The sequence below is a fragment of the Hyaena hyaena genome, unplaced genomic scaffold, assembly GCF_003009895.1.
Source record: "Hyaena hyaena isolate Hyena2069 unplaced genomic scaffold, ASM300989v1 scaffold_397, whole genome shotgun sequence".
In the NCBI taxonomy this organism is placed as follows: domain Eukaryota; kingdom Metazoa; phylum Chordata; class Mammalia; order Carnivora; family Hyaenidae; genus Hyaena; species Hyaena hyaena.
This window is the reverse complement of record NW_024081028.1, coordinates 1,405,988-1,432,166: the sequence shown is the minus strand read 5'-3', so window position 1 is coordinate 1,432,166 and position 26,179 is coordinate 1,405,988. Positions and strand designations below refer to the sequence as shown.

General features: G+C 56.3%; 1 protein-coding gene across 3 annotated transcripts; it reads right to left on the bottom strand.

Annotated features, from left to right (window-relative positions):
• Positions 1–23,160, bottom strand: MAP7D1 (MAP7 domain containing 1). Of its 3 annotated transcripts, XM_039251734.1 has the most exons (18): positions 22,812–23,158; positions 9,242–9,592; positions 8,986–9,054; positions 8,007–8,170; positions 7,158–7,272; positions 5,613–5,723; positions 4,358–4,480; positions 4,095–4,261; positions 3,824–3,966; positions 2,953–3,281; positions 2,263–2,440; positions 2,038–2,176; positions 1,809–1,913; positions 1,485–1,538; positions 1,280–1,322; positions 1,086–1,176; positions 773–966; positions 1–599 (listed from the first exon to the last, which is right to left on the bottom strand). In XM_039251734.1, exons 1-18 carry the CDS (start codon positions 22,855–22,857, stop codon positions 589–591), a joined length of 2,433 nt encoding a protein of 810 aa, XP_039107665.1. In that variant the 5' UTR covers positions 22,858–23,158; the 3' UTR covers positions 1–588. The 3 variants fall into 3 exon arrangements, with proteins under 3 accessions (XP_039107665.1, XP_039107664.1, XP_039107666.1); XM_039251733.1 differs by having other exon boundaries at positions 4,095–4,480; positions 22,812–23,160; XM_039251735.1 differs by lacking the exon at positions 5,613–5,723 and having other exon boundaries at positions 4,095–4,480; positions 22,812–23,160.
• Between the last annotated feature and the right edge of the window lie 3,019 nt (positions 23,161–26,179).

Here is a 26,179-nt window from a genome sequence, read left to right as displayed (position 1 = left end):
TGGCAGAATTATTCTCACTTTATTTCTGGAGAACTTTGATCAGATGCAATAACACTGATTCCAGGCGAAGGCAGGGGGCATGGGTACCCCTAAAGCAACCAGTATCCTGTGGCCCAAGGTGCCCCCTAATCCCCAGCCCTGGGTTCCCCCTCAGTTACAGTTAAATAGAGAGAGAGGAAGATCACCCCAGGGAGTCTTGGGAGGGTCTGCCTCCTGCACCCGCCCCCTCCACGCAGAGGAGTCTGAGCACAAGCTATTTACAGTATTCACATCCACTGTACCCCACCAAACAAAGGCAAATACTACAGGTGGCCCTTCCGCAAGGGAGGAGGCCAGAGAGGCCGTGAGTGTACGTGTGTGTACGGGAGGGGGGTGTCCGCGCGTGTGAGCACACGAATGCACTGAGGGGCGGGGCCTGGCTCCAGCCAAAGAGACATCAGTCTATAAGGTGCAGATTAAAAATAAGAGAGGACCCACCCCCAGGGGTCCAGGCCACTTCCGGCTTTGTTCTGTCTCTTTCTCTTCCAGACATCCTGATAGATGATGCAGAGGAGCCCTCATAGCTATGCCTGGATCCAAGGCAACCCCTTAAAGGACTTCTGGGGAAAAAAAGCAGGAGGGGAAACAGTCAAGGCAAACCAGGCCTCCTAGCCCAGATGTCTGGGGGTCTTCAAGGCGGAGCACGAGAGGGCCTGGGGCAGAGGTAGAAGAAAGGGCGGGGCTGGAGAGTCAAGAAAGGCTGGCCGCCAGGAAGAAGGTCAGGGCTCCCTACCTGTGACCTGTGGGGGCTGTACCACAGCTTTCTTGAGGAAAGCTTCTGCCTCTGCGAAGGGCAGGAGTGCCTCTGGCGTTCGGCCCAGGCTCTTGTCTCCAGAAGACCCCTTAGGGGAGAAGCCATTCTCCTGGTGTGCAGGGAGAGGCTGCAGGCCGTTCACCAGGGACCCTGGTGACTCTTTGCTCGGCAGGCTGTGGATGCAGGGCCAACACTCAGGCACCTCCCCACGCCAGGACCCCCAGGACCCCCCACAGCTCCAGTGTGATCCTGCCTCCCTGCTGGGGGGGGGCCCAGGATCGGTGGCTGGTACCTCCACTGAGGCTCCTGGGGGGCCAGCTCCTCCTTCTGCACTGCCTCCTTCTGCAGCCCTGAGGGCCGAGCCTCCCCGGCTGTCACAGGGTCTGTCACAGGGAAGGAATGCCCATCGGTTAGGGGCTGGGGAGAGGAGGAAGGGTGAGGATGAGTGGCAAAGGGGACAGAGATGGCAGGGAAGAGGGCATTTACCTGGGCTGAAGCTGTTGGCCTTTGCCTCCTTTCTGTCCAGCTTCTGCTTTGAATTGGAAGAGCAGTCAGACTCCAGGGATGTCGGGCCCCACCCGACTGAGGTGCTGAATTCTCTCTCGCAGCCCAGACCCTGATCGCCCCCCACCCCCAACCTCTTTTCCTAACCGGACGCCCGCTGCCAACGCTGCCTTTGGGGAATCCTGACCTTGGTTTCAGCGGCTTCTGACTTCCGAGTCCTCTTCATGATCTCCTCCAGGCGCTGTGTGGAGGCCCCACATCAGTCAGGCCCCAGGGCTGCCCTATTCCCACACCTCCCACCCGCCAGCCCCTTGTCCGCCCAGGGCCCTTCCAGCTCATACCAGTCCTTTCCCGCAAGGAACCAGAACTCACCCCAACTGCTTCTTGGTCTGCCTTTAGAAGCGCAAGGCAGGGCCCACTCCCCCCCGCCTCCGCCAGCCCCAGTAACTGAAGCCAGAACCCGGCACAGAGCGCGGCCCCGTCCACACGAGCAAAGCCCGGCTCTGCAGACCTTTTTGCGCTCTTGCCGCTCCTGCTCCTCCCGCTGGAAGTGCTTTTCCCGCTCCAGACGCTGCCGCTCCGCCTCTTCCCGGGACCGAGCTTCAGCCTCTTCTTTCTGCCCAAGGTCCCGGGGAGCTTTAAGCCGCGGACTTCAGCCTTCCCTCCGGGCCAGCCCCCAGCCCGCCACCAGGAGGCGCCCGCGCCCCGCCGGCCCCGGGAGGGGAGGGGGGAGGGGGCACCTGCTTCTGCAGCCGCTCCTGCTCCTCCTGCTCGGCTTGCGCCTTCTCTCGCGCCTCCTGCTCCTCCCGCCTCCGGGCCTCCGCCTCCCTCTCGGCCCGAGCCTCGGCCTCCCGCGCCAGCTGCTCTTCTCGCAGGCGCCTGGGGGACGGAGGAAACTCGGTTCCGTCCTGCGCTTCTTCCACGGCCTCCATGAGGGCCCCTGCAGTCCCCACGGGTTCACTCACTTGTCCCTTTCCGCTTGCAGCCTCCGCTCCTGCTCCTCACGCTCCCGCTGCTCCCGTGCTTGGCGCCGCTTCTCAGCCAGGAGTCGAGTGGCCTCTTCTCGGTCTGTGGTGCCGGCCATGGGTTTGCTAGGGGTCGCTGGTGGTGCAGGGGCTGGGGGTGAGGTCGGGACAGCAGTATCTGCGGTGGGATCCAGGACCAGGAGTCAGCACACACCAGCTCAGGCACCGCCATCACCACTGCATGCCCCGTGCTTCCTGGAGCTCAGGGAGACCCACCCACCCAACTCCCGCCATCAGCTCAGAGTGGTGTGCTTCTCCCCTCTGGCCTGTGTTCTGGGCCCAGACCTGCTGAGGGCAAGAGCCTCCTCGTCCTGGGGCGCCTGGGTGGCTCAGTCGGTTAAGCGTCCGACTTTCGCTTAGGTCATGATCTCGCAGTTCGTGGGTTCGAGACCCGCGTCGGGCTCTGTGCTGACTGCCGGCTCGGAGCCTGGAGCCTGTTTCAGAGTCTGTATCTCCCTCTCTCTCTGACCCTCCCCTGCTCACGCTGTCTCTCTCTCAAAAATAAATTTAAAGAAATAAAAAAAGAGCCCCCTCTTCCTGTCTCCCAACACCCAGTCCCCAGGCACCTCTGGGCCCATCTCTCTGACCACCCCTGCCACACAGGCAAAGCTGGCTTCCCTTACAACCTACCCGCAGGGACGTCAGCTGCGGGCTGCTCCTTCTGGGGCTGGGCGGGGGTGGGGGAGGGCACAGGCGAGGGAGCTGGTGAGGCGGGGGCTGCTGGCTCCTTCTCGTCGCTGGTCTTGCCCTTGTTCTGGTTTTTGTCCACAGGTCCTGCTGAACTGGGGCTCTCCTTCGCCTCCTCCTTCCTCCGAACCCGCCCCTTGGGTGATGCAGTGGTGCCCCGAGGGGACGGCGGTTTGGGGGGCAGAGCGTGGCCCGGCCCTGGGCTGGGGCAGGGGGAGGCAGGCCTCTGCCAGGATGTGGAGGGAGAGGATGGCCGCGCCTTGCCTTTGGGACTGAGAGAAAAGGAAGAATAGGTTAGGCCTTGAGCACAGCGTCCACACACGTTCAGCCCCTCTGAGCATGTCACTTCCTCCAGGAAGTACCCCCCCGCCCCACGAGGCTGGCTCAGCACTCTCCACCTTATGTGTTCTCACAGAACCAGATTAGTGCCTTTTAGAGCATATCCTAGTTGGTGATCACATATTCATTTGTGAGCCTCTGATTACTGGCTGTCTCTCCAATCGCCAATAAGATCAATAGGAGCAAGAACCAGGCCTGGTTTGGCTACCGATGTGTCCTCGGCACTCAGAACAGTACCAGGCAGGTCCATTTCATTCATTCAGCGGGTATTTGTTGAGTGCTTACCAAATGCCAGGCGCGGCTCTAGGTGCTACTGTGCTTCAGCCATCAAAACGCTCAAACAAAACAAAACAAATCTGCCCTCAAGGAGCTTTCGTTTTCACTTCAGGGGTGGGTGCCCAACAAATATTTGTGAATGGATGGACGGACGGACGGATGATGGATGGATGCCGCGCAGGCACCACCGTGCGCCCACCTGAGCTCGGCGCTGCAGGCAGAGAGGCGAGAGCGCTGCGAGGCAGGCAGTGACTGGCGCTTCTTGAGGCTGCGCTCCCGGGCCAGGGCGCTCTTCTCCTTCTCATTTTCCCGCTCTTTGTCCTTCTTCTCCTTTTTCTGCACCTGGAAAGGCAGGGGAAGAGGGGAGGGAAGGAGGGGGGGGCGGAAGTTAACGGTGCCACGTTCTCCCGGCCCCGCCCTGCTCCCTGCCGGGCCCCCTCGACCCCAACCCCGCGCGCCCGCCCACTCACCGGTGAGGCCTCGGGCCGGCGGCGGACCAGGGCCGGGCTGCCCCCGGCGCTGGGCTTGCGGCGCTCCCCGCGCTCCCCAGCGGGGGCACAGCGGTGCGCGCTCCGGGGGGCGCTGCTCGGCGGCGTCAGGGGGCTGGCGGAGGCCGAGCGCGGGCACACGGGCACGGCTGCAGAGGGATGAGTGCGGTCGGGGCGCGGCCCATGGGCGAGTCCGGCCCCTGTCCCGCCCCTCACGGGGGCTCTCCCAGAGCCGCTGCCCCTACCCTGGTCCCGGCCATTGCGGGGCAGTGTGACGGCACTGCGACTCCGTGCCAGGAAGGAGAGGGTGGGTGTCATCAGACGGTCCACGATGCTGCTCTCCCACGCGCTGAGCTGCAGGCTGCGATCTAGAGGGAGAATGCGGGAGGCAGGTTACCGCCGAGGGTCGCAGCGCGGAGGCAGGCGCACAGGGGACTGTCCACTACCATCCCCCTGGTAGGCCCAGGGGGGCTTCCCCAGGATGCTTACCCCAGTCGGGTGGGGCCCCATTTGTCTGCCCTGGAGCCTGACCTTCACCGCAGACCCAGGCAACAAGATGCTTCCCAGGGCAATGGCCTGCATGGCGTGAGGGCCCCCTCTGCCACTTTCCCTGCCCACTCCTGTGCCCCACTGTAGCACCCGGCTCCTCCTGTTATCAGAGGGCTGGCCTGGGGAGGCATGGCCCCATGGACTGGGGACAGTGAGGGTCCTTGTGCTCCTGAGTGGTGTCCCATGCCAGAGAGAGGCTGCTAGGGGGCTTGGCTGGCCTGGGCCACCCTGCTCTGTCCCCTCAGCTGCTGGGTTATTTTTAAGCTTCAGTCAGGTGGAGTTGGTACAGCAGCTGATCTGGTTGCTAGGCAACAGAACAACCAAATAAAAGCTGGAGAAATTTATAAATAACTCCTACCATGGCCCCTTCACATGTGAGCACCAGGGCATGGCCGCAACACAGGGGCCATGCCACCCTCATTGCCCGCACCTCTGGAGGCAGCTGAGGCCATGGCTAGGGATCTGAAGGCAGAGAGGGTGGGGTCGTTTGGGCCCCCCAGGGTGGAGCCAGAATAAGGGGCCCCCTCTGCGCACACAGCACCCAGGCTAGTCTGGTACTTGGCAGCAAGGCCACCTGCCTATGGCTGGCCTAGGCCAGCTGGCTGTGATTGGAGATGAGAGCCCGCCCTTTCCCAATCTCCACCCCTACCCCCAATCCCATCCCCGCCCCCACCTCCACCTGCTCTTGAGGCCCCAGCCAGGCCTTCTGTCTGCTGGGACACTGCCCTTTGTCTCTGTTCTCCTCCCCTGCAGGGCACACCTCTGTCCTCAGGGTCCAGACCCATACACCCAGCTCTCTTGAGGGGTGCAGAGCCCTGGGTGGGGTAGAGTGGGGATGGAGACCGGAGTATGTGAGGGCTCCTGGGACCTGGGGTTCTTGCTGTGCTCTGGAGGAGGCTTGGTGGGGGCTACAAGGGGCTCTGGAGGGAGGAGGGCTAGGCCTTCTCTTACTTCTACTGGGGGAGTTCCAGAGCGTGGCAGAGGACTTTGAGAGCCGCTTGTTGATTATAGAGTCCACGTGTTTAGGCAGGTTTACTGCCGACACGGAGCACCTGCTCCCACCTGGAGGGGAAAAGACACGGCATTAGGGCCGGGCCGGACAGGAGCCAGGGGGGGCACTGAGGCCTTCCATGCAGGATGCTCCGCGGGCAGGGTGGGAGAGGGAGGAGTGGGCAGGCTAGGAAGGGGAGGAGGAGGCGGACTTGGCTCTGGGAGGAGGGGGTGGGGGAGAGGTGACCAGAGACAACCTGGATTGGGGGAGAGTCAATGGAGAAGGAACAGAGGAAGGGGATGGAGTTGAACTAGAGAAACTATAGCCTTCTGGCCAGGAAGCCATTCCCTGGGGCTGGGCGCTGCAACCCCTCCCCCACAGCCACCCAGTGTCGGCGCTTGCTGGCACTGCCCTGCCAAGGCGCTATGGCTACGACACCCACGTACTGGGACAAATGCAGAGACGTTCCTAAACAGAAGAACCCCCAGTCACAGTCACTCACACAAATCCACACATTCATACGGGCACACAAAGACATGCAGGCACGGGCACATAGAGTGAAAGGTACACTTCCACATGCACATGGGGGTGCAGTCATGCGCAGATACAGAAACACAAACACGGACAGACAATGGGTGGGACCCAGATGCACACAGGCACAAACACATCGAAGCAACTTCATCACGATATTTGTAACAGCTCACATTTGTTGGATGCTTACCATGTACCAGGCACTGTGCTGGGCACCACACATATGTTACCTCATTTGATCCTCCCAAACATCTACCTACAACCTCGGAGGCAAGTAGTATCGTTATCCCCATTTTACAGATGAACAAAGTGATATCGCGATGTTAGAGGTCACACCGCAAGTGCCAGAGCTGGGATCCTAACCCAGTTCTGTCTGACTTGGGAGCCCTCGCTGAGGTACACAAGGCCATAAACACACCAAGGCGAACAAACGCATATTATGACACACAACGCACAGGCCCATGAGCACATACAACAGAAGGTCCACAGCTGGAAATACCGAACTCTGCCATTACACAAAGACATCCAAACACAGCGGTACAACATGCCGGCAAAGAACCAGACCCAGATCCTGATGGCCCTACATGAAGAAAGCTCAGAGACACAAATCTACCTCCCAAGACAGGGACCTAAGGGGGTGACAGTTTTCTTAAATACCCAATGTCTGCAAGGCATTAAAGTGTTCTTTTCTGTATCATCAACTAATAGTAATAACAGGAGCAAAAAAGACTAATCTAAGGTGACAGAGGTTTGAAGAGCAAACCAAATGAAGGGAATTCATCTGTGACTTGAGAGCAGAAGTCCTTGGGAAGGGACAATTTGGTTTACAAGATCATTCCAGAAGACACAAGTCACGTGAAGCAAGACATACCTGCTGCGGGGTGCTGCCAGCCCCTGGCACCAAAGCTGGTCCCTGGTCCCACGAGTCAGGCCAGCCCCACCCTCCCACCCACTAGGCCCTCCAGCCCACTCACTGGTCTTGTGTCCCGGGGAGCTGTGGTGCAGGGCTCCTGCCCAGGACCAGCGCTGCTGCCGGATTTCGGCCCACGTCTTCTTCACCGACCGCTGGATGGCTGCTTCGTAGCGCTCCTGGCGGGGAGAGGGGAGAGGGGAAAGGTCCGGGCTCAGAGTCACCGTCATACCTGGGAGAAAGGCCGCTTCTCTCTCCTGTGACAAAGCCTCCCCCACCCTAGAGGTTTTCCCTGACTCACTGCAGGTAACCAAGGTTACCGAATCCTTGCTATGGTTAAAGGCCATTTGTAACAGATCCCTTCCGACTTGTTCTTGGGGAGCTTTTCACTGTTCTTGAGTCATTTCCTGGATGTATGAGCTGTTTCTCTGAGGATGGGGTGGGACTTTCCCTGCCTAGGGCTCCCAGGAAGGGCCGTGTCCCCCATGGCGCTGAGGATCCTGACCTTGGGGCTATGTTTTCCCTTTAGCCTGAGCACCCCCGCCCCCACGCCCCCAAGCAGGGCTGGGCCACCTCTTCCTTCCTTTCCTCATCAGGGCTCAAGCCAGGGCGCTCCTCCTGTCCTGGAGCTCAGCACACTCACATAGACACACGTCTGCATACAGGCAGACGTGCACACACGGGACACGCACGCAGATACTCGCACTGACAGCATACGGTCCCAGGGGCGCGCCCCGGCGTGTGCAGAAGCACACGTGCCCAGATGTGGTGCGTTCACGGACACAACTGCAGACACGGACACAGACGTTACCGCGGAGGCACGGACGACACGGAGGCAGGGCACGGAGGTGTGTGCACGCATGCGCAAGAACATAGGCCACGCGTACCCGGCCAGCAGGCGGCACGCACGCACCTTGTTTTTCTCGAGCTTCTGCCGCTGCCGCTCCTCCAGCGCCGCGCGGCGTTGCTCGGCTTTCAGCCTCTGCTCCTCCAGCCTCCGGCGGCGCTCCTGGAGCTGCTTCTCCCTCAACGCCTTGGCCTTCTCCTCCTTCTCCAGCCACACTGCCTTCTTGGCCGCTGTGGGAAAGGGGCCCCGAGAGTGTGACAGGGTCCGCGGCAGCCAGGCCAACCTGGACGGCCTCTTCCAACTGGGCGGCCTTCCCCGGGTACCCCGACCCCCCGGTGGGTCTTTCTCCTGCCTGCTTGGGAGGTGAGATGCCTCGGTCCCCAGGACCCCCACCCCCAAACTGAAGGACCCCCACCCCCAAACTGAAGGGCTTCCCATCTCAGAAGATGGATTTCCCTGCTGGAAAGTCTATTTCTCTCCCATTGGCCTCATGGTCTCTCGGTGCGAAGGGAGAAATGAATTTAGGGCCAGATCCCTGTCTATTTTGGAGCCAGCTGGACAGAGTTTCATGAATTGTGATTAAGGGCACAGGACTGAGGGTGGCCTGGGGGGCTCAGCTCAGGACTCTTGATTTCAGCTCAGGTCATGATCTTGCAGTCGTGAGATCAAGTCCCGGACAGAGCTCTATGCCAACCACATGGAGCCTCCTTGGGATTCTCTCCCTCCCTCTCTCCCTGCTCCTCCCCTCCCTCTCAAAATAAATAAATAAACTTAAAAAAAAAAAGAAAAAAAGGAGCCCAGGATTGAAAGTGAGGTGAGGCTTCTGGGTCTGAGTATCATAGGTATTCCACTAGTCGTGCAGCCTAGGAAAATAATTTCACTTCTCTGAGCCTCTGTTTCCCCATCCTCAGAATGGGTCGAGAGACTTAAATGAGATAATGCACGCACTGCTCTTAGCACAGTGCACGTAATGAAGCATTCAGAAGTGTCGGTGCTGCGGATAAGCGGAGGATGGTGGGGACGATGCCACTTCCCCAACACTCACCCAGGTACTTGGCCCGTTCTTCTCGCCGCTCCTTCGCCAGCTTGTGTCTCTCTCCTGCCTTCTTTACATCTTACACAAGGGAATGAGAACAGACTTAGGTCAGAGGCTCACCCCAAATGGGGAGTCAGCCTCAGGGCCCTCCCGCAGGCCTCATCCCCATCTCCTCCTGGGCCCTGGAGACTCCCTCCAGGGGCATCATCTGTGGCCAGAAGCTTAGCCGAGGAGTCTGGCCCAGGACTGGGGACAGCGCACATACCTTGCTTGGCGGAAGGGCTGTCGGAGGCTTGTACCGCTGTCGGGGATGGCTGGCTGCTCCTTCGAGGAGGCCTGGAGTCCCGGGGGCCTGTGGCTGGTGGGGTGGGTCCCCTGCTCTTCACTTCTGAGAAAGGGGACTCTTCCTGCTGGGGGGCTGATCTAGGCCCAACTGGCCCTGTGGGGCTCTCTGGTTCCAGTGGGAGCTGCTTAGGGCTAGCGGCATTCTTCATGGCAGGAGGGGTGTCTGGGGGAGTGTCGGGGACCAGGGCTGACATCGGTGGTGGTGGTGGCGGTGGGGAGGGGTCACCTTCTGGAGAAGGTCTTGGCTCTGTGGGGGTCCTGGCTGCCACAGCTGGAAGACCAACACAAGAGAAGAAAGAGAGTCAGATGGCACGCCCGTGCCCTGAGTTCAGCACAGAGCTCTCTCCCTTGTCCAAATGACTTATTCATTCATTCGCACAACATGTTTATTGAGTGCCTTCTGTGTGCCAGGCCCTGTTCCAGATACTAATGATATCATGGTGAGAAAACAGCCATGGTCCCTGCCTGCCTTCTAGCAGGTAGACAGACAAATAGCTAGGCAATTACAGCATAGAACAAGTACTATGTCTGAGGGTAACACAGCAGAGATGGTTAGCCTGCATTTGGGGGGCTTCCTGAAGAAGTGACGACCAAGCCGAGCGCTAAAGGATGACCTGGAGTTGGCGAAGCAAAGGGGAGAGGGTTCTGGCAAGGCAAAGAGTATTTGCAAAGGGGCAGGTGGGAGCAAGGTGTATTGGAAAAACTAAGAGGAAATTGGTAGTCCTTGGTGTACCAAGTGGTAACGTCTGCCTCCCCCACCTTTCTGCTTCACTTCGGGGTCACAGTGCCCAACTCAAGGCCTGGTACACGGAGGTGCCAGTGCAGGGCACGGGGGACTGGCCAAGAGGAAGGCCATGAACCTGGGCACAAGTGGGAGGCCATGTTGCTAAATCGCCAATGTGGGGGCGGGGCAGCAAGCTACTTTTAGTTTGTAGTCTTTTTTCCTTCCCCAAACACCCGTAGATTTCTTCTTTTAAGACAATAATATTCCGGGGCACCTGGGTGGCTCAGTCAGTTGAGCAGATGATTTCAGCTCAGGTGGTGACCTTGTGGTTTCTGGGTTCAAGCCCCGTGTCGGGCTCTGTGCTGACAGCTCAGAGCCTGGAGCCTGCATCAGGTTTTGTGTCTCCCTCTCTCTCTTTGCCCCTCTCCGGTTCATGCTGTATGTGTGTGTGTGTGTGTCTCTCTCTCTCAAAAATAAATTAACATTAAAAAAAAATTTTTTTAAGACAATAATACTGCAAGATCCCAGTAAAAGACAGCAAAATGCCAAGTAAGGAAGCCACATGACTTGGTATGTATGTGGATATGCACACATGTGAGCCCATGCATGTCATGGAGAGTTGAGAGATAGGTTTTGGAATCAGTCAGATGAAGGCCCAATTCTGATTCCACCAGCCCAAGACGGGAAGGGAGGGCATGCTTTCCCAGCAGGTAACCTTGGTGAAGCTATTCAACCTCTTTAGGTCTCCATTTTTCTCTGTAAAATGGGGATAATGAGCCCAAGCTAGTAGGGATGTCAGTGAAGTGCCTGGCATGATTCACATGCCAGCAAACACTTCCCGCCCCTTCCCTGTGGGTCTCGTAAAGCTCTGCCAGAAGCCCTGTTGCCGTCTGCTGCTACCCTCTGAGCACTGAAGGGAACAATGCAGACACAGCCACAGAGCCTAGGCGTAGGGAGCAGGGAGCACGGGAAGGTGAGTCTAAGGATACATTTTTCGCTCTTACCGGAGTGAGGACTAAGTCCTCTCCTCGGGGAGATCTGGCCCTCTCGGGAGGTGGCAAACTCCCCGTCCCTGTGGGTAACAATGTGTGTGTAGGGAGAGGACACTCCTAAGGAATCACGTTTGGGACTCTGGGCACCTTTTTCAGGGAGACAGGTGTCCTGTGGCTGAATATGAGCTCTGAAGGCAGACTATCTGAATGTGAATTCTGGCTTCCCCATTAACTGTGTGACCTTGGGCTAGTTACAGACCCTCTCTGTGCCTCAGCTCCTGTGAAGATAGTACCTACCTCACAAGATTGTGATTTTAGTGATAACATTAACCTTTTGACAGAGATATATCTCTCAGGAGCTCCTATATTCAAAGCATTTTACACATATTCATTTTAGTCCTTATTGAAAATACTCAGGCAGAAGACACTATAAATATCTTTTTTTATGGATGGGGAAAAGTAAAGCAATCTGAGGTCACTCAGCTGGAAGTGAAGGAGCCTGCACTCGAACCCAGTGTCTGTCACCAGAGTCCATGCTCTTAGCAATCACAGTCTTCTGTCTCTGTTTAAGGTAGTATGAAGTAATACATGTTATGTAACCAAATCTGAGGCTCAGTTTTTCCCTCATTCCTTCCCTTGGGGTTTCCTGGGCTCCAGGCAAGAGCCCCAGCAGAGGCCCTGTCTCCCTAAATCCCATCTAAGTCTGCAGCCCCTCGGCTCCATGACAGCCCACCCAGCTTTCCCCACACCAGAAGGCTGCCTGGCCACTATTGGTCTACTTCCCAGCCACCTGCGAACTCCTTTCCAACTCTGGTGGGCAAGAAAGTCAGCAGCAATCACTTAGTGTTTACTGTATCCCAGGGGCTAAGCTAGCCCTTTGTATCCCTATCCTGTATCCTCATGTGAGCCCTGAGAGGCAGAGTCTTACCCCCATTATACAGATGAGACAGTCAAAGCCTACCCCACTAAGTGATTTGCCTGGGTCATAGTAATAGCATGTGGCAGAGGCAAGATTTGAACCCAGGGCTGTCTGGGGCCAGAAAGCTTAGGTGTGTGAGTACTAAGCTTGAAGGCTGAGGGTGAGGCCTGCTTACTGTCATTCTAGCACCTGTGCGTGCTACTATGTTGCAAGGAAAACTGGTGGGTAGATGTTTGTCTACACCTAGGCAAATCACACCCACCAAGCAAGATGGTGAATCTCCAGCTAGGTCCTGACTGGCGGTGTACAGCTTGGGAGGGGGAGGGATGAGGCCTGGGAAGACCTGCACTCGGCCGTCCGATGCAGTGGGGTAGAAGGTCTCAGGCTTCAGAGCCAAACAGGCCTGGGGGGGACATCCCAGCTCTACTGCGGGCCCTTGGGCAGCCCTGAGCCTGCCTGAGCTTCAGTTTCCCCGCTGAGTTGCTGGTTCCAACAGTGAATGGGTACCTCATCTCTGGCACCCGGCGGGGGCTCGGCAAACAACACCCCCTCAGAAGAATCTGTCCACTTCTCCCAATTTCTGCTCCAAGAGTCCACTTGGGTCAGGCCTTCACCCCCACCGCTTCACGACACTGCTTTTCTCAAGGTCACCAGTGACCTCCACACTGTGAAAGCAGTAGCCATTTCTCGGTCCTCGGTTTGCTAACCTGTGGGCTGCACTCGACACAGCTGATCCCTCACTGCTCCTGGAACACTTTCTGCACTTGGCTGTGAGGACAACACACTCTCCTGGTGTACCTTGCTAGCCGTGACTCCTCAGTCTTTTTTGCAGATCCCTCTGTAATTGCCTAACTTCTCAGCGCCGGTGCCCTGGGGCTCAGTGGCGGAGTTCATCTCTCCTCCATCTGCCTGTACTCCCTTGGTGACCTCATCCAGACTCATGGCTTTAAATACCATTGCTCTGCTGATGACGACCAAGTTTGTATGTCCAGCCCAGGCCTCTCCCTTGAGTTCCAGTTTCGCTCATACAACTCCCTATTAGACACCCGTGCGTGTCTTAGACACCCCGGCCTTAACACATCCCCAAATGAGCTCCTGATCTTCCCCCCAGAACACTGCTCCTCCCCGTTTTCCCCATCTCAGTTGATGGCAACCCCCGTCCTCCCAGTTTATCAGGCCAAAAATCTTGGGAGTCATTGTAGAAACTTTTCTTAATCTCACATCCCACATCTAATCTCTCAGTAAATCTTTTTGGCTCAATGTGCAAAGTCTATTCTGAATCCAATCACTTCTCACCATCTCCACTTCCATCATCTTGGTTCAGCCACTATCATCCCCTATAAAGACTCCCTGCTGGGGTGCCTGGCTGGCTCAGTGGTAGGGCTTGCAACCTGTTCTCAGAGGTTGTAAGTTCAAGCCCCATGTTGGGTGGAGAGATTAATTAAAAAAATAAAGCCTTAAAAATAAAATAAAATAAAGACCCCCTGCTGCCGTTCTTTGTTCCCTTTTCATCTTTTCTCAAAACAGCAGCAGAGTGATTCCGTTTAAAAATAAGTTAGATCAGCGGTGCCTGGGTGGCTCAGTTGGTTAACCGTCCAACTCAGCTCAGGTTGTGATCTCATGGTTCGTGGAGTTTGAGCCCCACATTGGGCTCTCTGTTGTCAGTGCAGAGCCCACTTCAGACCCTCTGTCTCCCTCTCTGCCCCTTACCCCCCTACACATACGCATGCGCACACGCTCTCTTCCTCAAGAATAAATACACATTAAAAATATTTTAAAAAATAAGTTAGAGCAAGTCACTCCTCTGTCAAAATCCTCCAATCTCCTGCGAAGGAAAAAACAAAGGCCCTACAATGGCCTCTGAGGACATCTGGATCCCCGTCTCCAGCCTGTTACCTCTTGGGTCTCATCTCCTCCTCCTCTCCCCGCCCCCTGCTCAGTCTATTCCAGCCACTGTTCCAGGCACGCTCCTGCCACAGGGCTGTTTGCCTACCGTCCTCTCTGAATTCTCTGCCCCCAGATTCAGCATGTCTCAGTCCCTCCCTTGCTCGAAGTCCTTACTCCAATGTCACTTCTCACTTAACACCCTCCCTGACCCTATTTAAAATTACGAACTGCAGTGGAAGTCTCCTTCCCCTTTCCAACTGTATGTTTTCTTTCCAATTCTATTTTTTCTCTACAAGTAGGAACACCATTTTAACCCTGTCTCCTATCTCTAGAAGATAACCTCCATGAGGGCACCCATGTGTGTCTGTTTTGTTCTGTCTCCAAGACAAACAGGGCCGGCATATAGGTGCTCCGCAACTCTCTGTTGAATGAAATAAGTATGGACTCCACCTTGGCTGACATCAGCATCTCTCTTACCTGGATGACTACATCTTCCCACTGCTCTCCCCACCACCCATTCACACTCTGCTCTCCACGGGGCAGCCAGAGTAATTGTTTCCAAATGCAAATCTGATCATGATACTTTTCGACACCTGAAACCTCCCAGTGGCTTCTCATTGCTCTAAAGATAAAAACAGAATTCTTGAGCGCAAACTACAAGTCCAGCATAGTCTGAAGTCCCTGTCCCCATCTCCTGCACCTCTTGAATCTCTTCTGCATGTTCTCTACTTGCTTTCTGTGCTCCTCCTACACTCACCATTTGATTCTGATAACCATTCATACTCCCTCATGCCACAGGGACTTTGCACATGCTCTTTCTACTCTTTTTTTTTTTAGTGTTTTATTTATTTTTGAGAGAGAGAGACAGAGCGTGAGCGGAGGAAGGGCAGAGAGAGAGGGAGACACAGAATCTGAAGCAGGCTCCAGGCTCTGAGCTGTCAGCACAGAGCCCAACGCTGCGCTCGAACTCATGAACCATGAGATCATGACCTGAGCTGAAGTTGGACGCTTAACTGACTGAGTCACCTGGGTGCCCCTGCTCTTTCCTTAGTTAAACCTCATTTAGCCTTCAGATCTTAGCTCAGACATCATTTCCTCAGGGAAGCCTTCCCTGGCTTCTCTGATCAGGATAAATTCTTTCATGGCTTTGTGTGCCTCTTGTTTGGAGCACTGTGACTAATACAACTTTAAACTTCTTTGTGTGCCTCTCTTGTTATTGTCAGCCTCCCCTTAGACTGGGAGGAAGTCCTCCAAGGGCTAGGCCATGTCTGCTTTGCTCGCTGCCACACCACCAGCGGCTACCACAGTACCAAGTACATGGAGACACAGTCATGAGATGCTGTCGAATGAGAATAAAATGCCATACCAGGAAGCCACTCTGGCCTAAAACAGTGCATAGAGAAGGAGATTTTTACTCTAATAAAGAGTAAATCTGGGGCACCTGGCTGGCTCAGTCGGAAGAGCATGCAACTCTTGATCTCAGAGTTGTGAGTTCGAGCTCTATGTGTGGTATAGAGATTACTTAAAATAAATTAAATTAAAAAGGAGGCTAATGACTTAAAAAAAAAAAAAAAAAAGGAGTCCCTGTTCAGGAGCTGAAACAACAACAACAAGAAGAAACAAAACCAAACAAAAACAGAGTAAATCCATGTGGTAATTTGTTGCAAAGGGATAAACACTTGAAGGGAAGCAAAACAACGCCATCTCAGTTGAATTTGGGCAGCTTCCTGAACGAGGCACTCAGGTAGAAGTTAAAAATAATAATGAATGTTTGACTCCAGCAATTCAACAGGAAAGACTTCTCAAGAGGGGTACCTGGGTGGCTCAGTCAGTTAGGTGTCTGACTTCAGCTCAGGTCATGATCTCACGGTTCGTGAGTTCGAACCCAGCATCAGGCTCTATGCTGACAGCTCAGAGCCTGGAGCTGCTTTGGATTCCGTGTCTCCCTCTCTCTGCCCCTCCCTTGCTCATGTTCTCTCTCTCTCTCTCTCTCTCTCTTTCTCTCTCTCTCTCAAAAATAAACAAACATTAAAAAATTTTAAGAAAGACTTTTCGAGAGGCAAACAGGACATTTGGATCTCTTTTGACCCGGCGGACTATTGACCTTAAATACAAATATTTGCTTCAGAAGTATGCCAACCCTGACGAAATGCCACTGGGACAAGGTCATAGGAAGCCAAATGAATCACTCGGTAGGTGATCTATATGATACAGTTCAACCAATTTCTGATTACTGCTACTTCTACGCATCAAGCGTGATCCTTCAGCCACTGCATTTTATTTCTGGCCTGTGTCAAATTGTGAGGCTTTAGCTACTGTTACTTTTATTTTGCTTTGCTGCTATCTATTAGAAGTATTTGCTAAGAACTGGATAAGAGGCAGATAGTTTGTATTTATTTCTTGGCACACAGAGCATCAGCAGGGCAAAGGTAGAGGCGCTGACCACAGGGTCACAGAAAGTCTCATCTTCTCAAGAGCTCCAAGAAGGATTGTACATGGGGTCTGCCGACAGATCGGGGCCACGTCTCTTGGAGGGCCTGTCACCTGTCTCAGGGTGCTTGCTACGCCCCATCTCCACGCTCCGGGAGCTGATCCCTTTCCTCCGGTCCCTCCCTCCTTCCATAGCAACAACTGCTGCTGGGCCAAATAGTCCTCTCACAATGCTGACAACTCAGTCTGGCTTTTCCGTTTGCCGGCTGCCCCTGTCCCCGCCAGCGTGAAAGCTCAAGGAGAGAAGAGACCGGGTCCTACTCCTTCCCGCCCAGGGCCTCACATTTGGCCTGCGGGCACAGAGCAAGGGTTCTGTGTCTGTTTAATGAACACACGGATGGAGGGGCGCCTGGGTGGCTCAGTTGGCTAAGTACCCGACTTCAGCTCAGGTCATGATCTCGCAGTTTGTGGGTTCGAGCCCCGCGTCGGGCTCTGTGTTGACAGCTCAGAGACTAGAGCCTGCTTCAGATGCTGTGTCTCCCCTTCTCTCTACCCCTCCCCTGCTCACGCTCTGTTTCTCAATAATCAATAAATATTTAAAAAAATTAAAAAAACATGAACACACGGATGGATACACGCATGGGCGGATGGGGTACTAGGGAACGCCACCGAGCCAGCTCAGTGTCAAAACCCCGAGCTGCTCCAAAGCCTCGCCTCCCTGAACCCTCTGGATCCTGCTCATATCGGAGCCCAGCGTGTGCCCTGCAAGCAACAAAGCCCAGGAAGGGAAACAAGCTAATGTATTGATGCTCTACCGTCTGCCAGGCACTTTCCCTCATCTCATTTCATTCTTCTGACAGCTCTAAAAGGAAAGTTCTATGGATGGTCCCTGTTTCACGGGTGAGAAAACTTACTCAGACAAGGCCAGTGAATTGCTCATGTCAGTGTCAGAGGTAGAATTTGAACCCAAGGCTATCTGATGACAGAACTCTTATGTCACACTGTTTCTGGTAGGCATCACATGGCCCCTCCTCGAGGTTCCTGCCTGTTCTCTGAAGAAGGAAGTGATTCGGTAGTTCCCCCAGGGAGGCTACCCTCAAGATGGTAAAGGGTGCAGGTGCGGCAGGTAGGCACTGAGCTCAGAGGGCAGGAATGCAGGGTATGGCAGGCTCCTGCCCAGGCTGGCCACCAGGAGGCAGGAAGTGAGGCACCTGGGCAGGAGGTGGGGGAGAGTGGCCCTCCTTCAGGGGGGCAGAGCAAAGGAGTGCCCAGGGGAGAGCTCTCAGAGGGGGTTGCATGGACAGCACCCCTGGATGGGGAGCATGGGGAGGTAGAGAGAGGAAGCAAGACACAGATGGGCGCCTGTAGCCAGAGCCTTCGGCTCTCACAGGAGGTCCTCAGGTGGCAGACAAATGAAGATGGTGAGCTCAACAGAGGGGCAAAGACATATACAGACAGACTACATACCACAGAGAGAGAGAGAGAGAGAGAGGGAGAGAAAGAGAGAGAGACCCAGACAACGCGAACGGAGCCTCAACAATGGCAAGAGACAGGACACATTCTTTTCTTCCTCCTCTCTCTCTCCCTGCTATATACTTGGGAATCAGACTTAGTGGGATTTAGAAATCTATAGACACACAGACGCACAGACACACACAGACACACACACATGGAGCCAGGCACCCCTCGGAGGCACAGATGAAGCCTCAGAGACCCACACAGCACTCAGAGGCACAATGTTCCCAGCATGCGTATACAGCCCCGTCCCAGGTCGCTTCTGCCCTGCCCCTTCTGGGCACTCCTTTCCCTGGACCAGGGGAAAGTCCTGTTAACAGCCGCAATAGCTAATGCTGTGTCAGGCACAGCTCAACACTTTAAAGGCATCAGTCCCTTTCATCTTCACCACAGTCCTATGAGGTAGATGTCATTACCCCACTTGACAAACGAGGAAACAGATTCAGAGGGATTAAGATACTTGCTTAAGTCACACAGCTGGTGAGTGGCAAAGCTGGGATATGGGCCCGAAGCAGCGTGACAGTCTGCAAGTTCACTCAAAGGGGTACAGCCTTCTGTACCCCCGGGTTTCCCCTCCTGGAGAGATCTGAGATCTGAGCTGGGAGGACAGGGCAGGGGGAGGCAGGAAGGACAAACTCTGTGAGACGCCTAATTGTGGGGCTGGGACAGAGGAGACCCTTAGGGGGCAGCATTCCTCCTGGCCAGAGTAGCGCTGAGGCAGCTCTGAGAGCGCGGCAGCCTGCTCCAGCAGTCCTCAGAACCTGGGCCACAGCCCCGAGCGGCAAGGCACTGGGGCCAGGCCATGGGCCCCGGTGGATGATACAGCCGGAATCACAACTGAGACTGCAGATCTGAAGGAGCTCTCTGGCCTGGTTGGCGGCCATTGTTCCCGGCCTCCAATCAGGAGCACCCACTTCCTGTTATTTTAGGCGGCAGGAAATGACCCCATGCCGCAGCTCAGGCCCCACCACAGGCCCTCCCTCAGCTTCAGCAGGGCCGCGGGGCGAGAGCCTAGAGATGCTCAGGGCAGGGGCCTGGGGATGGCCTGGTGGCTGTGCTGTCACCACTGCCTAGCTCCAGGGCCTCCTTCTGATCTGACTTATTCAGACTCCAGCCGAGCAAGGTGCACAGGAGACCCAGGGCTCTGCTGGCTCTACCGTGCCTGCCAGAGAACAGAGCACAGGGTCCCTAAGACCGAGATGCCAAGATGCCAAGATCAGTCATGCAAGGGAAGCAGGTCACACTCTATCACTGGCTGGCTTAGCCATGGGAGTTCAGCCTAGAGGTCTGGGGCAGAGGCTTAGAGTCAGACGGACCTGGGTTCAAATCCTGCCTCTGTCAGTTCCTAGCTGTGTGGCTCTAGGCAAGTGACTTTCCTCTTTGATCCTCATCTGTGAAATGGGGATAATATTAGGCCCTACTCAAGGATTGTTTTGAGGATCAAATGAGACAATGCACATGATAGGCTAAGCATCATGCCTGGCACAGAGAAGGCCCTTAATAAATAGGAGGCTGGAGATAAGTTGGACTTAGCCCTGGTGAGAACCCACACCTCCTCTTAGAAATCGTGAGCAGCACTGATGGAGGCAGCAATACCATGCTATCTACCCCTACCATGCTCTCTGCTCCCCTCGGGGCAGAGCTGCAGCTGAGAGGTGGCGGAGGAGACGCCGCAGGCTGTGCCCCGGGTGCCAGGCAGCGCTACCACAGCCAACAAAGCTGCATTATCTGGGCCTGGCTCCTTGGCTCCCTCACTTGTCCCAAGGCCCAGTGGGGAACCGAGGACATGGCTCCCTGCTGCTGGTGGCCTCACTTCCAGTCTTGGTAGACCTGCCCTGGCCGCTCTCAAGTGCCACCACTCTCGTCAGGGCCCTGCTTTCAGCTCATTCCCCCTCCCTCGGCCCTGCCCCACCAACAGCTGATGGCCATCCTGAGGGAAAGGGCCAGTACACTGGCCCGATGCCCCTTCCTCCTCATTTGCATATGTGTGACTGCACATTAGGGGCTCATTAGAGGCCTCATTACTGGGCCCACTGGCCTAGGCAGGGATGAAGCTGTCAGTGTGAGGCACCGGCTAGGCTGGCTGCTGTATGTAGGGATGTAGCCCATTGTGCCAGTCTTGCTAACTTTTACTCCTCCTGTTAGGTCCACTTCAAATGCCTCCTCCTCTGTGAAGCCTTCCACAAGCATAGCCCACTGACCATTGTATTCGCCTTAAGCCTGGGGTTCCCTGCAGTGAACACCTCGACTTTCCTCATTGGGTCAGGAGCTCCCTGAGGCTAGTGACTCTCTGATTCACTTCACAGCCATCTGCATAGCCAGCACATGGCAGGCATCACTGTGGTGTGCCGGATGACTGTCTGCACGCACCTGCTGGGTCTCTCTCCTACTGCCACTGCCCTACCTCAAGCACAGCCCCCCCTCCCCCGTTTCCCAGATACATCCTGGCTCATACGTGGCCCCCCAGCCCTTCTGTCCCGTATTTACCTCCCGAAATTCTATTTAATCACACCTCCATCTCAGGCCTCCAAAGGAATGAAAAACGATAAACAAAAGAAACAAATAGCTCGAGTTTATTGAGCACTAACTATGTGCCAGGGCCTGGGCTAAGTGTTTCATGTGTTCATCTAATTTAATGATCCCGGTACTTCCATGAGATGATTTCTGGCATTGTTCTCATTTGATAGATGGGAAAATTTAAGACAGGGGTTAAGCAACTTACCTGAGGTCACACAGCAGTAAGTGATGACGGGGAAGACTTAAACGGTTGGATTCCAGAGTCCACATTCTTAAGCAAACCAGCTCCCAATTCCTGTCCTCACCTCCCCCATATTTTGTACCTCCCTGTTGGCACCAGTTCTGATGAGCATGACCACAATAATGGTAATAACACTGTATTGCGGGCGTCTCTGTGCCAGGTTCCTTTAGCACATCGCTCTAACCCTCACATTAACCCCACAAGGTTTGATAACACTACCTCCATTTTCCAGGGGCATAAACTGTGGCTGGAGGAGGCAAGTCATTTGCTCCAGTCCACACCTGTCCCCTGCTCCATGTTGCCTCCTAGTAATGCCCAGGGTGCAAAGGGAACTCAAAGAGGGCAGGGATCATGCCACATGCGCTCAGTGTCACAGCCCCATGCCTCAAACCTGACAGAGTACATGCCATGGGCATCACCTTTATTGCCCTTGGCTTATACAGGGGGCTCCCGTCACCTTCACCTTCTCTCTGTGTAGGGCTCATCCACCAGCCTGATCCAGGGTCTCCTGTAATTCTACCCAGGCCCCTGTGTATAGAAGAGTCTTCCCAACCCAGGACCCTGTGTGCAGGCCCCCTCGGGCCCTTCAGTACAGTCAAGTGTGCCCCCCCTCCATGCCCTCATATTTTGTCCTGGCATCCCACCTGGCATCTAGTTATAAACTAGACACTCACTCAGGCCCTCATCTGCCGCCCAGTAATCAGGCCCATTCAGGCCCCAATATACACAGCAGTGCCTGTGCCCCTCTGATGCAGAGAGCCGGTAAGCAAGTGAAATGGACCAGTCTAGGACTCCCTGGGTGTCCCCTCTCAGGCTCAGCAGAGACAAGACTGACCCAAGTGTCACTGTCCCAGCACAGCCTACAAACCTCCCCAACCGCAACAGTCTGATAGCCCCTCCCCCACCTGCGCCTTCCAGCTCCCACACCCACAAGGTCCCCTGGAAGCACCCACGCTGGCATGGGGAGGAGCCCACCCACAGCCAAGCGGCTCCGCCTCCTTTTGGGCTCTCCGCACCCACAGACACTGTTTCATGCTGGGCCCACGCCCCGGGGGTCAGGGAGGTGGCAGGGATTAGGCTCTAGGACTCTAAGGAGGTGTGAGGTTGGGGCCGCCTCCCCCCTGAGTCAGTGGGAACGGAACTTGGGTCCACAGTAATCATGCTCTTCCCTCCCCTTCCAGGAAGAAAGAGAAAGAGAAACCCTCCCTCCAGCACCGGGCCCAACCAGAAACCTGTCCCCACCCCCTCATCAGCTGCTCTCAGATCCGAATGGGATTTGCAGAAGTCCAGGGCCCTGGTGGTTTGTGGGGTGAGGGGAGGAGAGGGTAGCTTTGATGGTCTGGGGCCTGGAGTATGTGTGTCCGGGGACGGAGCGGGGGGGGGGGGGGGGGGGGGGGGGGGGGAGGGTAGGCATCAGGCCTCAGGCCGAGGGCGGAATGATGTGGCAGGTCCCGGGAGTGCGGCCCTGTGCCTTCACCTCATTTCTCGAGAGAGATTCAGGCCTAAAGTGGCTAGGAAGGAGGGTGGTCGGATACGTAGATTTACTTCTGTCTCCTTCCTCCCCAAACCGGGCTGGGTGGGCTCCGGAGTAGGCCAGGCTGCAGAGGAGGCGGCCCACCTCCCAGCTCCCGCCCTCGCCCCAAACAATGCAGCCTCCCCCTCCCCCTCGTCTTTATCCGGCGGGTTACTTGGCAGCCGCCGCTAGAGACCTCCCCCTGCCCTCCCCTCCACTCCCGGCCGGCCCGCAGTAGCAACAGGCCCTTTGCGCGGCAGCTGGAGGGATGGGGTAGGGGCGAGGTCTGGGCCAGGGCCTGGGCGTGGGGGGCGCCAGGGCCTAGTTTTCGGTATGGCCTGAGAATCTGGATCCTCAACACACACATTCAGGCTGGGGTCACACTTGCCCGCCTGGGTTGAAGTGGGATATAGACGTCCCAGCTCAATTGAAGAGGATCACCAGGGCCTGGGGTGGGTCGGACTGGGGGTGCAGGCGGAGAAGCCGGGGCGGAAGGGTCTCTCCAAGTCCCGGGACCGGTCCTCGCGGATCCCGCCGCCCAGTGCGTCCCAGTGCCCGGAGTGGGGGAGGGGGCAGCTGTCAGGGGATGCGTCGGTGGCCCCGAGCCGCCGCCGCTGCAGCCTTTATTTTTAAACTTCCAAGTGGTCAGAGGGCGCGGCGGGGGAGGGGGTCCCCGCCCAGCGGGCTGGCCTTCTCGGCCTTCCCAAGGCCCCGCGACCCCCCATCTCTCCTGTGCGTGGATCCCGGCATACCTGGGGGTGCGCCGGCACCCGGCTCTGCATGTGGGCCGCTCTCCATGGCTGCGGCGTCACTGGGGGTCTTGGGGTCTCAGCGGCGGCGGCGGCGGCGGCCAGCGGCCAGGACGGGGGTCCCGCGGCGCATCACGCCCGGCCCGGCCCGGCGGGCAAGACTCGGAGGCGGGGGCGCTCCGGGGAAGGTCGGAGCCGGCTCGGCTGGTGGCCTGCGAGGCTCGGAGTCGCCGGGCGCCCGGTGGCTGTTGGATCCGGCAGCGATCCCGCTCTCTGCCCGGCGCCGGCCCAGTCCCCGCCGCGGCCCAACCCTATTGTACCGCCGGGGCTGGGCCTGGCCTCCCCGCTGGCGCGTACCAAGTACGACGCGGGGAGGTCTCCGCCTCAGCGTCCAAGGACCGAGCCGCCGCGCGCCCGCTCCGCGCGCCCCGCCCCGCCTCCACCCTGGAGCGCGGGCCTTCGAGCTGGAGACGCCTCTCCTGCGGCGGTGGCGGAGGGGACGCCGCGGCCGCCGGGGGACGCCGGTGCCTCTGACTCCCCCTGCGGCCGCGCGTTGGTACGCGCCGCAGCGAGAGAAGGCTATGTAGGGAGCGCTCTGGTGACTCACCCGCCGCTAGGACTGGGGGGAGTCAAAGGGAGCGAGGCTGGGAGCCCCCAATCCCACCCTGGAACCTGGGGGCTCCGGCTCTGGAGCCTTGGCTGTAGCTTCCAATCTAAATTCTCTCCCAAGCCACCTCAAACCAAATCCACCCCCGGGATGCGGAGAGACCTGAAGGAGGGCCCCAAGGAGACTCCTAAAAGGACTCTGCTTTCTCTCTCCTGGTGATGGCTGGGATGGGAGAGGTCCGGAGCCTTGCTGCTGCCCTTCCTCCAGTATCCTATGGTTGGTGTCTTCCCTGCTCCTCACGGGTAATTACAGGCCTGCACCAATGCTTTACTCAGGTCTCTAATCTGCTGGGTCCCTCCCAGCTCCAAACTGGGTGGTCCTGGCCCTGAACCTCCCCCACCCCCATCGGGCGACCCCTCCAATCTCCCCGGAAGGATATTTCTCCCTTGTGGCCTGTCGAGGAGGGAGTGAGCCTCTTCTGACTCCCCTCCCCCAAATAGTCCTGCTTCCCAGCTCTTCGAGGTGGATCCCCCAATCCCTTGTTAGTGCCAGCGGAGGTGGGGCCTCAAGCCAAGTCAGGCCAGCCTGGGCAGCGAGGCGGGGGGGGGGGGGGGGGGGGGGGCGCGCTTGCTGGGAAAGGTGGATCGATGATGGTGCTGCAGGGATTGACAGAGGAGAGGAAGGAGGGGGCACAGCTGGGCCCTGCCATCCCCTCCCTGCCCTTTGTCCTGACCTCTAGAAGGTCAGTTTTCTGATTCTCCATTGTCCAGAGATTAGGTCCAGTGAGATACTAGCCTCCCGCCCCTCTTTCCCGCCAGTGTCTTCTTCTTTGAACAGCTCCAGAAAGCAGCCATTTCAAAGGGGCTTGGCGGACAAAATGGTCTGGGTCTCAGGCAACCTGGGAGCAGCTTGACTAGGAGGAATGAGTAGTTGGGGACCTGAACTCTCTTGGAAAGGCCTGGGGAGTCTCTGGCCATACCACCCTGAACGCACCTGATCTCGTCTGATCTTGGAAGCTAAGCAGGGTAGGGCCTGGTTAGTACTTGGATGGGAAAGGCCTGGGGAGGGAACAGTGCTCCCTCTGGCCCCAAATCATTAGAAAATGATGATGATGGAAAGCCTGTAAATGGAGCTGCTGACCTTAAGCTAGTGTCTTAACTTTTCTGAGACCCAGTTTGCTCACCTACAAGATCAGGAAAATGATAGTACCATGAGGTATCATGGGGTCCTTGTAAAGGTTAAATAAGGCAATGCAGATGAGGTGCTTAGCACGGAGCCTGGCATATAAGATGTGTGCAATAAATAAACATCATCATGATGATGATGATGCCGGTGATGATGATAATGATGATGGAGTTTTAAGGATAAAAGCATATTTGGAGGAGGAGCCGATTCTTCTCATCAGCCATCCCATCTGCAAAGGGAGGGCACCACGTGCATGATGGAATCCACCATGGTTCTGTGTGAAGTCAGAGGCCTCAGGGACTGCATTTTCCAGAATTGAATAGGCCTACCCTGAGCCAGGCAGTGACTAGACTCGGAATTCATGAACGGAACCCAATAGGAGAAGAGCCCTCTAGGGTAGATCTCGAAGTGACTACAAGGATGAGGACCCCGCCTGGTCTTCAGTGAGGGTGGGAACAGTGAGATACCTTCATTGGCTAGACCTCAAGAATAGTGGAGGGAGTGGGGCGCCTGGGTGGCTCAGTTGGTTAAGCGTCCAACTTCGGCTCAGGTCATGATCTCACAGTTGGTGGGTTCGAGCCCTGCGTCAGGCTCTGTGCTGACAGCCAGCTCAGAGCCTGGAGTTTGTCTTCAGATTCTGTGTCTCCCTCTCTTTCTGCCCCTCCCCTGCTCACGCTGTCTCTCTCTGACTCTCAAAAATAAATAAAAAAACATTTTAAAAAAGAATAGAGGAGGAAATAAATGGTAGCTGAAAATGAAAAGATAGGCCAGGGATGGTCTATGTAAGAGGATCTGAATGCCAATTGACATCATGATCTACGTGATGTCGATTGTGGGGAGTTGTGGAAGGTTCTTTGCAAGGGGGAGGGGTGAGCACTGCTTTAGAACTGGGAATTCTCTATTGTGTCTAATGATCTGTGATTGACTTTGAGGAGCCCATTGCAAAGAGACAGCGTGTGGTATTAGCCTATGTCAGTCGTTCTCAACCCGAGGCAATTTTGGCCCCCAGACAGCATTTGGCAATATTTAGAGGCACTTCTGGTTGTCAGAACTGGGGGTATCACTGGCATCTAGTACTTAAACACCAGAGATGCTGTTTAACATCCTACAATGCTCAGAACAAAACATCATTAGGTCCTAAATGTCAACAGTGCCAACGCAGAGGAGCTCTTCTCTAGACTGAGGGTGGAGTCGCCCAAACCCCCTCACAAGATGCTAATGGTGGGGACCAGCAGGCCATCTGTGAGCTAGCCAACCTGGTGGACAGTTCTGCCGGCCAGCTCCAGAAGGCTTCCTGTACAGCTGATGGGTCCAGAATGAGTCTTGGGAGGATGGCTGAGGGGGAATCAGGAGTGCAGCAGTGTCCTGTGATGGATTATGTCAAAGCAAACAAATGGGGGGATGGAGTGGGCGCCTCTCCATTTACTGCCTGACTTATCAGCGTCCCTTGCAGATCCCAGGCTCCAGCAACTGAGAAGGTTGAGTATGTGTGTCTGTCCGAGTTTGGGGCTGGGTGACAGCATCTGGGAGCCTCACATGCTCCCCACCCCCCCCATATTAGGCATCCCAGAGAAGGAAC